This window comes from Macaca mulatta, chromosome 4 (genome assembly GCF_049350105.2).
Source record: "Macaca mulatta isolate MMU2019108-1 chromosome 4, T2T-MMU8v2.0, whole genome shotgun sequence".
NCBI lineage: Eukaryota > Metazoa > Chordata > Mammalia > Primates > Cercopithecidae > Macaca > Macaca mulatta.
Genome location: NC_133409.1, coordinates 70,803,952 through 70,816,809, shown reverse-complemented (window position 1 = coordinate 70,816,809; position 12,858 = coordinate 70,803,952). Strand labels below are relative to the sequence as shown.

At 42.3% G+C, this 12,858-nt stretch overlaps 1 protein-coding gene across 23 annotated transcripts in view; it reads right to left on the bottom strand.

Moving 5' to 3' along the window:
- The window catches only part of ESR1 (estrogen receptor 1), a 436,798-nt gene that overhangs the window by 12,817 nt on the left and 411,123 nt on the right, over positions 1–12,858 (bottom strand). For 14 of the 23 annotated variants that reach the window (XM_077999568.1, XM_015137107.3, XM_028847268.2 and 11 more), the window contains one exon: positions 798–981. The exons of the other annotated variants lie outside the window; for them this stretch is intronic. In XM_077999568.1, the coding sequence (XP_077855694.1) occupies positions 798–981 (184 nt within the window). The remainder of the gene's footprint in view (positions 1–797; positions 982–12,858) is intronic. 23 annotated transcript variants of the gene reach the window in all.

Here is a 12,858-nt window from a genome sequence, read left to right as displayed (position 1 = left end):
CCTCCCCCAGATGACTCATCCAACAGTCAGCTATTATGGCTAGAGCTCAGACATGAGGAAGTCCTCGTAAGCTAAGTAAGGGCTGAATCATAAGGAGTAATAAAAACAAAGTGAAACGGTTTATACTTTTATCTAAAAGCAATGAGAAGCCACTGAAGGGTTTTAAGCAGGAGGATGACATCAGATTTGCTTCTAGAATGATCACTCTGGACACATCATGGAGAATGATCTAGAAAGGATCTAGATTACAGGCAGGCATACATGTTCAGTGACTGGCCCAGAAGTCCAACAGAAAATGATGGTGGCTTAGACTAGGGTAATGGCAGTGGGGGTGACAAGAAGGGGTTCAACAGGTATGAAGGAATCAACATTGACTCTCTGTGAGGCATCTGGCCCCAGGGTCTCTCATTTAGGATATCCAGGTGTGCACAGGGACCATAACAGATGTGCCCAGTGTCTTCAGGGGATGTGTACGCTCACAGGCTTCTCTTGATTGGCCCCCTCCTCCTATTTGCACACTGCACCCAATCTCTAAACCCCTGCCCCAAAGCACATGCTTTAAACCAAGCATAAGTATCGCTTCCTCTCTGCCTTCTCTGACACTTGCCCTGTGACCCATGCAGATTTAAAACATATCTCTCCTGTCCTCCCATAGCATTTATGCTTATTCTGTGCCAGGAACTCTCACAAGTGCGCTCTCCATATGCAGGCACCAGTCCTTCCTGGCCAGCTGTCACATAGGTTTGGGGGCGTGTTTTCTTTATGTCTCTCCTGTAGGAAGCCCACAGATGCCTCACCTCATGTGCCTGATGTGGGAGAGGATGAGGAGGAGCTGGGCCAGCCGCCGGTGCTGCTGCTGCAGGGTCAGGCCTGCCTTGGCCATCAGGTGGATCAAAGTGTCTGTGATCTTGTCCAGGACTCGGTGGATATGGTCCTTCTCTTCCAGAGACTTCAGGGTGCTGGACAGAAATGTGTACACTCCTGAATGTGCAGAGAGAGAGTGAGAGAGAGAAGCTCAAAGAGGATGAGGTCTAGGAGACCCAGAGTGTCCTTGGGATGTAATAACGAGCCAGTGGCCTTCCCCAGCACAGTAGTCTAGCATTGGGGATGCTCCAGACCCATTTGAAACCGAGTTACAATGTAAAATTCCTAAGGCATATGCAAGTTTCAGAGCACCAGCAAACCAGGGGGGGGCCCTTTATGTGAGCCATGACCCAGAAAGGGGCTGTTGGCCTTGGGGCCTGTCATGGTAACATGGGCCATCTTTTCTCAGACAGGTCTGACACCAACATGAATTGTCCATGTAATGTAATTGACCGTGTAATTGACAACCCTGTGAGCAGCCACTGCTGTTCCTTTTCACATCAAGAAACTAAAGGGCAGAGAAAGTCACTAAAGCCACTAACCTGCTAGGGAACTCGGATATAGGCAGGCAGAGCTTAGATGAAACCCAATCTGCTGACTCCACAGGTGGTAATGATAAAGGAGACGCTCTCTCGGGAGATGTGTGAAACTCGTGGTGAGATTCAGAGACAGAGAGTGATGAGCGATTGGCTAAGTGATTGGAAGGTGATGTTTCCAAGTAGGATTTCTGTTTTAGATCAAGTCTGAAGCCTAAGCACTTTTAATCAAGTTTGCACTTTAGATCAAGTTTGAAGTCTAAGCACTAAGCCTCAGCACAAAAGTTTAGGATGTGGATGGGTATAGGCCACCTTGAAAACCACTGGTTTTTTATGGCCACGTAAGTTTTTCCTCTCTGGCATATTTTCTGAAATAGATCCTGCTCTCTGGGCCCCACAGACAGATCCAGGACAGAAAGTGAGACCATCACGGCACCTGGTGTTTCTGGACAGCATTAGCCTCGAGCCAGAAAATAAGAGCCTATTTCTGAGATTGTATGTGAGGTTGTGAGACAAAAGTTCTTTCCTCTAGCATTGCTAAACTGGGAGGATGAGAATACAGGGCTCTGAATGGCCCTCTTCCCAGCACATGGAACTCCTGTCTGCAGAAAGGAAACTACTGACAACAAGCAGAGGTGATAGTGTGGGGGTGAAAGAGAGAAAGAAAGAGAGAGAGAGAGAGAGAGATCCAGGTAGTAGTCACAAGGTCTTAGTTTTTTCTTTTTCTTTCTTTTTTTTTTTTTTTGAGACAGAGTCTCCACTTTGTCACCCAGGCTGGAGTGCAGTGGCACGATCTCGACTCACTGCAACCTCTGCCTCCAGGGTTTAAACAGTTCTCTGCCTCAGCCTCCCAAGTAGCTGGAATTACAGGTGCCCGCCACCACACCCAGCTAATTTTTGTATTTTTAGTAGAGACAGGGCTTCACCATCTTTGGCAGGCTGGTCTTGAACTCCTGACCTCGTGATCCACCCACCTTGGCCTCCCAAAGTGCTGGGATTGCAGGCGTGAGCCACTGCACCTGGCCAAGTTCTTAGTTCTTACATTTTTTTCACTTGACCTTTGAGCTTTCATATATCCTTCCTAACAGTGTATCAGTGAATCCCCTTTTAGCTTAAGATAGTCAGAGTTGGATTTTTGTCGCTTGTAACTGAAAAAATTCTATTACAAGAAGTTGAGACCTCAACCCAAGGACAGGAAGAAAATGAGTGACAGTGGACTGAGAAGTATTGAGAACAAGAGATGGGCAGGATGGAACAGGCTTTTTGGGGACTACAAGGATGCATTTTCTAACACTGCAGAAATAAGCTCCATCCTGCCTAATCACACCACTTTGCAGGGAGCAGATGACAGTGTTTTGGTTTTTTTTCCCAGATTATGTGTATTTATAGCAACACTTATCGGTCATCCCACTATTCAGCCCACTGACCATCTCACAAACATATTCCTCCTCCTCTCCTCTCCCCTTCCTCATCAGCACCTTCAAGAGCTAAAGGCTCCCAAGTTTATCCATCCCTGACTTTATGCGGAAAACATGGTGACAAGTTACTGCTCACGTAGCAGCTTGTAGGTTGGAAATGGGAGAAACATCTACACAGAGGAACTCATAGTAAACAGAGTTGTAATTGCCCAGAATGGAAAATGGCTAAGGTTTAAAACTAGCATAACAATAACAACAAAACCAGAATGGTCGGGATCTTGGTTTCCACGCAGTTGAATAGGATAATGTAGCTTTTGGTACCCTGGGGCACTTTGATCTAAAGCAAACAGCACAGAAGAAGTAAGCAGCAGAGAGACAGCAGGTTAAGAAGGAAATTGCTGAATTACTTCACTTATGTTCCATGTGGGCTGCTGGTAGAGAAAGAATGTGTCTATCAGAAAAATAGGCAAATGTCCCATGGCCGTGGTGTTGGCCTGGAGGCGGCAGATAACAGAGGGTGTGAGCTGGGGGATTAGGGCTAGGAGGGCCTCAGTTTACCTCCCTTGTCTCCGCCTCTCACAGTCCTCTGTGACATCATACACAGTGCAGCCTCACATCCCCTAGAGCCCCTGCCTCCAGCTGGATATCCTAGGAACCCACCCAAGCCACAGAACTGAGTTAGACCAACTTGGATGATGTACTTTCTACCAATTTCCTTTTTTGTTCCCACCCAGGATGCCGGTCTCATTCTCCAATAATCCCTTTCTTGTTGAAGGAAACCACAGAATGGAGACTCAAACAGCTTGAATGTCCCTGCCTGGAAAGGTGACACGTGTGCATCACTTCTCTTGTTATTGTTTCCACGGCGAGAAAGCACGCTGTGCTGGGACCTCAGCAACCCCAAGAGCCAGCATTTCACCATGACCTTGTCAATGGAGGTCAAAGACACGGCACTCAGCCTCTGGGGAGTGACTTTTTTCTTGGGCTGCCAGTGTTCCATCCTCCTTAAGGTGCGTGTGGCTTCCTTTATCCAGCACGCACTTATTGAGAACCTAGTATGTGCATGACTATGCTAAGGATTCCAAGCCTTACTTCCTTTCAAGTGTTAATGTTTTAAGAGCAGATATTGCCTGCAGAGAGAGAATGTTCTTAACACGGACTCTCAGGATACAGGCCATTTGCAGAACAAGCCTGTTTTTCTAGTCCTGTTTTGGCATCAATACAGCTTATCATCTCATCCTTGTCAGCAGATGCTTCCTAGCTGTGCAAATATATTGAGAAATAAAAATAGGGTCCTGTTGAAATGCCAATAGTTGACAACAGAAGCCATCTTCTTTCTGGACTTCTCTGGCAAAATGTCGTCCATGTTTGCTGCCTGTTGCCCTTCAGGGGCCATTTGGGAGAAACAACAGAAATTCAGATTCCCAGAATGCTTCATGTGCTTTGGCAACCACCGCCAATAAGCAAGAGCAAAACAGGGCTGCTGGTAGTTTCCATATCCCAGGTGGTCTCTCCCACCCTGGATGGCCACACCACTGTGCCCAGCAGCACAAAGCAACTGAGCAGACAGTGTGGACCCGCAGAAATATTCTTGCAACAAGGTAGGCTTTTGCAACTCTGGAGATTGCTCCAAATCCCAATGATGGAAACAAACAAACAAAATCTATATGTCATTATCCAGTCTTGAGATGCTGCCAGCAAATCTGAGCTTCTAGGCATCCTGAATCTTATAGCCAATAAGGAGATATCTAGGAAGAGTCTGGGGAAACTGAGTGGTACAAACGAAAGGGGAGCGAAGCCACGAGGATACCCCTATGTACAAGACATCGCAATTTAGTCTCTTGCTCTCTCCCTCACTCTCAATTCTGCTGTCCCTCACCTTCTCTCATTTTGCTAGGACATTCTCTCTTCCTTTTCCTCTTTCCATCTCCACCCCAGAGGAACCCCGTTATCCGTTTCTCAGCACTTTTCTAGATAACGGAGTCTTCCGAAAGCTGGAGGAGGTGTGTCGTACACTGCAGTACCCGTGCGGTGTGGCTGTGCCCAGAAGGAAGCTCTAGTACAACCAGGGGTCCCCTTGCCATGGCCTCCATGGAGATGGGGGGCACATCTAAATGTCCCTGGAGAAGTAAGAGATGCTGATGCCTATGGCTTACCAGATGCTTGAGGACAAACTCTTCAAGCCAGGCCAGATTTTCTTTCTGTTCCCAAAGGAAGGATGTGACAGCAGACCCTAAGAGAGTCCTTCATTCTATTGCAGCTTGATCAAAAACAGAATGACTCAAAGGAAAAAGTGAAGAAAATTCCTCAAGTCACAGTTTAAGTAGTCTGGACCAGAAAGCTGCCACTCAGCTTGGAGAAGGAGGAGCTTTCAGCACTCACAGAGAGGTCCTAGGGATGAGTCACACATCAGCCTTTCGGGTGCCCCGCTGGGGACTCATTCTACAACCAAATAGCGTGCTTGCTCAAAAGTGCCACCGAAGCTGACCGTCTGATAAACACGTTTGTTGTATGCTTCTCCTATGATTGTGGTTCATTTGTGGTTCTGGGAGTGGCACTGTCCCTAACAGGGTGTTTGGACAGCCTGAGGCTGCTGTTGCCACTTCTTGGAAGGGACTATACTGGATGTCCTACAATGTGCAAGACAGTCCCTAACAATGAAGGATTTGTTCCAGTTCCTATGCCTCTCAAATGCCCTACTGAACTAAATCTACTACAAATAAAAATCTAGAGTGGCTGGATGCAGTGGCTCATGCCTGTAACCCCAGCACTCTGGGAGGCCGAGGCAGGCGAATCACTTGAGGTGAGGGGTTCAAGACCAGCCCGGCCAACATGGTGAAATCCTTTCTCTACTAAAAATACAAAAGTTAGTCACGCATGGTGTCAGGTGCCTGTAATCCCAACTACTCGGGAGGCTGAGGCAGGAGAATCGCTTGGACCTGGGAGGTGGAGGTTGCAGTGAGCCGAGATCGCACCACTGCACTCCAGCCTGGGTGACAGAGTGAGACTCCATCTCAAAAAAAAAAAAAAAAAAAAAAACAAGTAGTGAAAAGTTTCGAAAAGCTTTCACATGGCTGTGCCCAAAAGTTCCAGTATATTAATTGGTTATAGAGAAGGAAGTTTAAATGGAATAAAATTTCCCCAAATTATTAAATAATTTATTCACTTTATTTAGTTTGGCAATTGAATATATTATGTCAGCTTTTCAACCATGCATTTAATTGAAATGATTTCAGTGCAGTTGAACAGGTACCACAAAAACAATACAAATGGATGTAAATATGTAGACAGGAGCTGTAAGACTCTACTAAATAAAATTAGAGCCAACAATTATAAAATAGTGCACATCAATGAAATATTGTTATTGCCTCCTATATGTTTTAAAATAAATATGTAACATGATAAGAAATCCATTTTTGTGGGTACATATTAAAATCATTTTGAGGTTTGTATCTTTTTGTTTTACATTGACATCATCTCCAGAGTTTTTGTACACGCTTCCTGATAGCCTCTTACATGTTTTATTGTTCCTTTTTCCAATCCATCTTGTCTTCTCCACTGCTTATCCAAAGGATATAATCTCCAAGGCCTTGTTAAGTTCCAGAGACTGACTGAATATTTGCCTTGAATGTAGTGGGATATTAAGATAGGATAAATGTTTCTATCCACTTTGGCTCTTTTTCATCTTATAACAAAGGGAATCACTTTGACAATACACTTATAATAAAGCCAGACTCATTTGCAAAATTATTTCTTCATTTTTTATTCTTCTTTCACTTCCACAGTCTTTGAATTTTCTTGGCATGTGTTTTAGCCCATTTTCTGTTGTTTATAACAGAATACCTGAAACTGGGTAACTTACAAAGAAAAGGAATTCATTTCTTACAGTTGTGGAGGTTGGGAAGTCCTAGGCCAAGGGGACACCTTGGGTGAGGGCCTTCTTTCTGGTGGGGACTCTGCAGGATCCCGAGGTGGCTCCTATGGCAAGGGGGCTGAGTGTGCCAGTGCAGGTCTCTCTTCCTTCTCTTATAAAGCTACCAGTCCCACTTCTGGGATATTCCTTGATCCACCAGCGCGTTATTCGGTGAATGGTTTCAACCACTCATGAGTGCAGAACCTTCACGAACCAATCATCTCGTAAAGGTCCTACTTCTCAATACTGCCACATTGGGGATTAAATTTCAACATGAGTTTTGGAAGGGACAAATATTCAGACCACACAGTAGCATATTTTTACTAATCGATTTATTTTTTTTTCTCCTTTTATCATACACAAATAGGTTGGTTAGTTTTTAGTTTTCTCAATCTAGTGTCCATGTCTTTTTCTGCTTTTTCATATGCCTGTACTTCTTGGATAAAAAGCCTCTGATCATCTTCTCATATCCAAACATTCATTATAAGTATATATAAGCATTTTATTACTGTATTATGTTTCCTACTTTAGTCAAGCTTGGGCATCTGCATTGAAATATATATCATTTTATTTTAGTATAGTTTAATATTATTTCTCCTTTATATGATGGTTATAAAATACACTAAATTTTTAATTATATGTACAGGTAAATTATTACCTAGTTGTTTCATTTAAGAGTAGTCAAAGGAATATGTATGTTTTATTAGACTGGTAGTTTGTTACTGGCAATTGAAGGAGATTTTTCTCTTAAGGTTTGTGAATCTCAAACTTGGCTGTCTCTCAGAATCTCCTGTGGAGTTTTACAAGATGCAGCTGTCAGGTTCCATCAAAACCTCATGATTGGAAGCTGAGGGTGGAGCCCTGATATCTGTGCTTTTAAAAAAACTCTCCATTAACAGCCAGGATGACGAATCACAAGACTATCTTAGCTTCTTTGTATTGTGGCTACTGAAATGTAAAATCTTGAAAACATGGACTGAATCTTTGTTTTGTGAAAAGAGCCCTATCACGATGCTACGATGACTTTAAGAGGATGACTTATCCATGGATAGCCTTGCTCCTCCATGCCTGTTCTGCCTTTCTGCCTGGACTGGTTATAATGGAGATAACTCTTAGGATGACCTTGGAAGCCACCCATTCATGATGGCAGAGCCCTCAACAGCCTGACTCCCTGAGTGACCACATCAGAGAGGGTTATGATACTAACCTGTTCATGGACCCAGCATTGTTAAGTAAACAAGAAATAAACTTCTAGGTGTTTGAGCCATTATACATTTTGTAGCCTATTTGTTACAGTAGGTGTCCTACTCTGATGCAAGATGAGAAGTATTTTATGACTTACTGATGGGAAAGTGAATACATTTGTGAAAAGAGGAATAAAGCCAGAGGAATATTTTGTATGCCTCTTTTTGTTGCCATTTCCTACATTCTTAAGGCTTTAGGTTGCAAAGTTTACTTAGAAATCATTCTATTGCCTAATACCAATACTGCCACACTTCGTTATGGAAACCACAGTCTAAATTCTAGAACCAGCTAGACATCCCCCATCATGCCATCCATTCATTCTGAATACTAACATACTTCGTAGCAACCAATTTGTTCAAAGAACTAATGGGCAAGCCTAAGACACTTGAATGTCTAGTTTGTTATGATTTAAAGCCCTCAACATTACTAAAGACTTCAAAGAGATTGCTCTATGGCGTAGAGGAACTAACTTCTCATTATGTGAATTGAATAAAGAGATTACTGCTGTGGGAAATATTTGTTCATAGATAGGAAACTTCCATCCTTCTACTGATGTGTAATGTTTACCTGAAAGGTGAAGAGCGTGCTCATAACCCAATCCTTGAGCAAATGTGTATTGTTAGACTAGTGTGTATAAGACCATACACTTATCGAAGTCCTCTCTAAGAGGTCTCAAAGGGAGATGACAGTGAAGATGAGTGTTTTTGCTGGAACCCAGCAAGGGAACATGGCAGTCCTGTTCATTTGGTATTGCTATATACCCACTTGGCACAGATACTACATAACCAACCATATGCTTCTGATTCAGTGACATTTTTCAACTTGTATAATTTTTTATTGAAATCTACTAGATGTTCTAGAAAGTAAATACTTGGTGTATCAACACATTCACAGTGAAACTGATGAACTGATTCAGTTGACTTGAGAAAAAAAATCTTAAATGTGCACTTTTTAAGAAGAATTTAATATCTCACTTTTAAATGTAAAGTCCTAGTTTTTAATTTTTATAAGAAACATTGTATTTATTTAAATATTTAAGTATTAATTATTGATAATAAAATAAATATTAATTATTTAAATAAATATTAAATATTTATTTAAATAAATTTTGTAATAAATATTATAACCTTTGTAATAAAATATTATAGCCTTATACCTTTTAGGACAAAGCCATTACGTATCTATATTTTCCTTAGGAGCCTTCTTTTCATTAGTTGTATCTGTAATGTATTTTTAAACAGCCAGGGTTCTGGATTTCGTACTCCACAGTCAGTTACTATCTTTCCAAGGTCAGAAAAGATGCCCTAAAGACACACTTGGAAAATGCACAGTCCATCTATTGCAGAGGAGTTTGCAGAAAGTTCCATGTGGAACTTCTAGTCCCACTGGGATGACCTGGTCTCAGAGGCTTTGAGGGTTTCCTTTTTTCCCAGAAAAGGCAGACCAAAACATCCTGGGTATATTTGTTTCCCTGGATCCCACTCTTTCTTGCCTGGTACTTCAGTAATAACTAAGCCACAACGCAGAGCAGGAAGCCGCTCTTACACACTGGGGAAGATTGTGTTTTCCAAGGATGACCACACCAGTATCTCCTATCCACAAGTTTTTCTACAAGGTGTTCTTGGCACCCTTCCCATGAAGATATGGGATCTGGGCCCTCTCCCTTGAAACTGAGTGGACTCATGACTCACTTCTAATCAATAGAATGGGCTGGAAGTGACACATTACCACTTCTAAGTGCATTTCATAGAAGGCTATGAAACTTTTGTTTTGTCAGCTGGGACAGTTGCTTCTGGAGCCCTTGCCACTTTGTGAGAGGTCTAGTGTCCCATGCTGTGATATCAGACAGGTCTCCCATTTGACAGGTCCAGTTGATGTCCCAGCCAACAGCCAATATCAATTGCTAGCCTATGAATAAAGATACCTCAAGGTGGCTCCAGCCCATAACTCTCAAATTACCCCTGGTTGACAACTCTCCCCATCTAAGACTTCAGACATTGTGAACATGAGACAAGCCATTCCCTCTGTGTCTTATCCAAATTTATGATCTATAGAGTCCAAACATTTTTTTTCTAGCTGTTAAATTTAGCAGTCAGCAGCAGTAACCAGAACACGCCTGGACATCTTTTTTTCTTTTTCTTTTTCATTTTTTTTTAGAAAGAGAGACAGGGTCTTGCTCTCTCACCCAGGCTGGAGTGCAGTGGTGCAATCATGGCTCACTGCAGCCTCAAACTCCTGCGCTCAACCAATCCTCCCGCCTCAGCCTCTCAAGTAACTGGGTCTATAGGCACAAGCCACAATGCCCAGCTATACCTAGACATCTAAGCCAGATGCTTCAGGAGGAAAGTGATCCAGAAGAGGAAGATAGGAGATTTCACTCCTGACCTGATACATCAAGAGGTGGAATAGAATTTCAATGCTTCCTGCCCCATGTTATAAACTCTGACCTAGCCCTCATCCATGCAGTGATAAGGGCTTCGGTGCCCTGACCTAGCCCTCATCCATGCAGTGATAAGGGCTTCGGTGCATCCTATGAAGTGTGAAGTTAGTGGTTTTCATAGGAGACCTTTAGCCTAATCACCACCAAGGTGATTATCAAAACACATGGATCATCCCCTAACTGGTAACCCAAAAGATCTGTACTCCGGTTTCTCACCACGGAATAAATGACTTCGAGTTGTCAGTTGCACAGTCCTTGCCAAAGTCCTACTTGTGAGAAATAGACTTTGTAGAACTTTGTCTGAAAAGGAATTCTTATGTTGAATAACTGGTCTATTTTTTTTTAATTAAAAGCCTCTGAACCTTATAATAAAATGTGTTCTTTTTGTTTTGGCCAGGCAAACGAAATTTACAGCCAAACTGTAAAGATATACTTCTGTGTGTGTGCATCATTTTCATGCTGCTGTTAAAGACATACCCAAGACTGGGAAGAAAAAGAGGTGTCATTGGACTTACAGTTCTAAGGCTAGGAATGCCTTAGAATCATGGCGGGAGGTGAAAGGCACTTTTTTTTTCTTTTTATTATACTTTAAGTTCTAGGGTACATGTGCACAATGTGCAGGTTTGTTACATAGGTACACATGTGCCATGCTGGTTTGCTGCACCCATCAACTTGTCATTTACATTAGGTATTTCTCCTAATGCTATCCCTCCCCCACTCCCCCAACCCCCTGACAAGCCCCAGTATGTGATATTCCTCGCCCTGTGTCCATGTGTTCTCACTGTTCAACGCCCACCTGTGAGTGAGAACATGTGGTGTTTGGTTTCATGTCCTTGTGATAGTTTGCTTAGAATGATGGTTTCCAGCTTCATCCACGTCCCTGCAAAGGACATGAACTCATCCTTTTTTATTGGCTGCATAGTATTCCATGGTGTATATGTACCACATTTTCTTAATCCAGTCTATCATTGATGGACATTTGGGTTGGTTCTAAGTCTTTGCTATTGTAAATAGTGCTGCAATAAGCATACGTGTGCATGTGTCTTTATAGTAGCATGATTTATAATCCTTTGGGTATATACCCACTAATGAGATCGCTGGGTCAAATGGTATTTCTAGTTCTAGATCCTTGAGGAATTGCCACACTGTCTTCCACAATGGTTGAACTAATTTACACTCCCACCAACAGTGTAGAGGCATTCCTATTTCTCCACATCCTCTCCAGCATCTGTTGTTTGCTGACTTTTTAATGATTGCCATTCTAACTGGCATGAGATGGTATCTCATTGTGGTTTTGATTTGCATTTCTCTGATGACCAGTGATGATGAGTATTTTTTCATATGTCTGTTGGCTGCATAAATGTCTTGAGAAGTGTCTGTTCATATCTTTGCCCACTTTTTTGATGGATTTGTTTTTTTCCTGTAAATTTGTTTAAGTTTTTTGTAGATTCTACAAAGATATTACCCCTCTGTCAGATGGGTGGATTGCAAAAATTTTCTCCCATTCTGTAGGTTGCCTGTTCACTCTGATGATAGTTTCCTTTGCTGTGCAGAAGCTCTTTAGTTTAATTAGATCCAATTTGTCTATTTTGGCTTTTGTTGCCATTGCTTTTGGTGTTTTAGTCATGAAGTCTTTGCCCATGCCTATATCCTGAATGGTATTGTATAGGTTTTCTTCTATGTGTTAGGTCTTACATTTAAGCCTTTAGTCCTTCTTGAGTGAATTTTTGTATACAGTGTAAGGAAGGAATCCAGTTTCAGCTTTCTACATATGGCTAGCCAGTTTTCCCAGCACCATTTATTAAATAGGGAATCCTTTTCCCATTGCTTGTTTTTGTCAGGTTTGCCAAAGATCAGATGTGTGGTGCTATTTCTGAGGCCTCTGTTCTGTTCCATTGGTCTATATATCTGTTTTGGTACCAGTACCATGCTGTTTTCATTACTGTAGCCTTGTAGTATAGTTTGAAGTCAGGTAACGTGATGCCTCCAGCTTTGTTCTTTTTGCTTAGGATTGTCTTGGCTTTGCAGGCTGTTTTTTGGTTTCATGTGAACTTTAGTTTTTTTCAAGTCTGTGAAGAAAGTCAGTGGTAGCTTGATGGGGATAGCATTGAATCTATAAATTACTTTGGGCAGTATGACCATTTTCACAATATTGATTCTTCCTATCCATGAGCATGGAATGTTTTTCCATTTGTTTGTGTCCTCTTTTATTTTGTTGAGCAGTGGTTTGTAGTTCTCCTTGAAGAGGTCCTTCACATCCCTTGTAAGTTGGATTCCTAGGTATTTTATTCTCTTTGTAGTAATTGTGAATGGGAGTTCACTCATGATTTGGCTCTCTGTTTGTCTATTATTGGTGTACAGGAATGCCTGTGATTTTTGCACATTGATTTTGTATCCTTAGACTTTGCTGAAGTTGCTTATCAACTTAAGGAGATTTTGGGC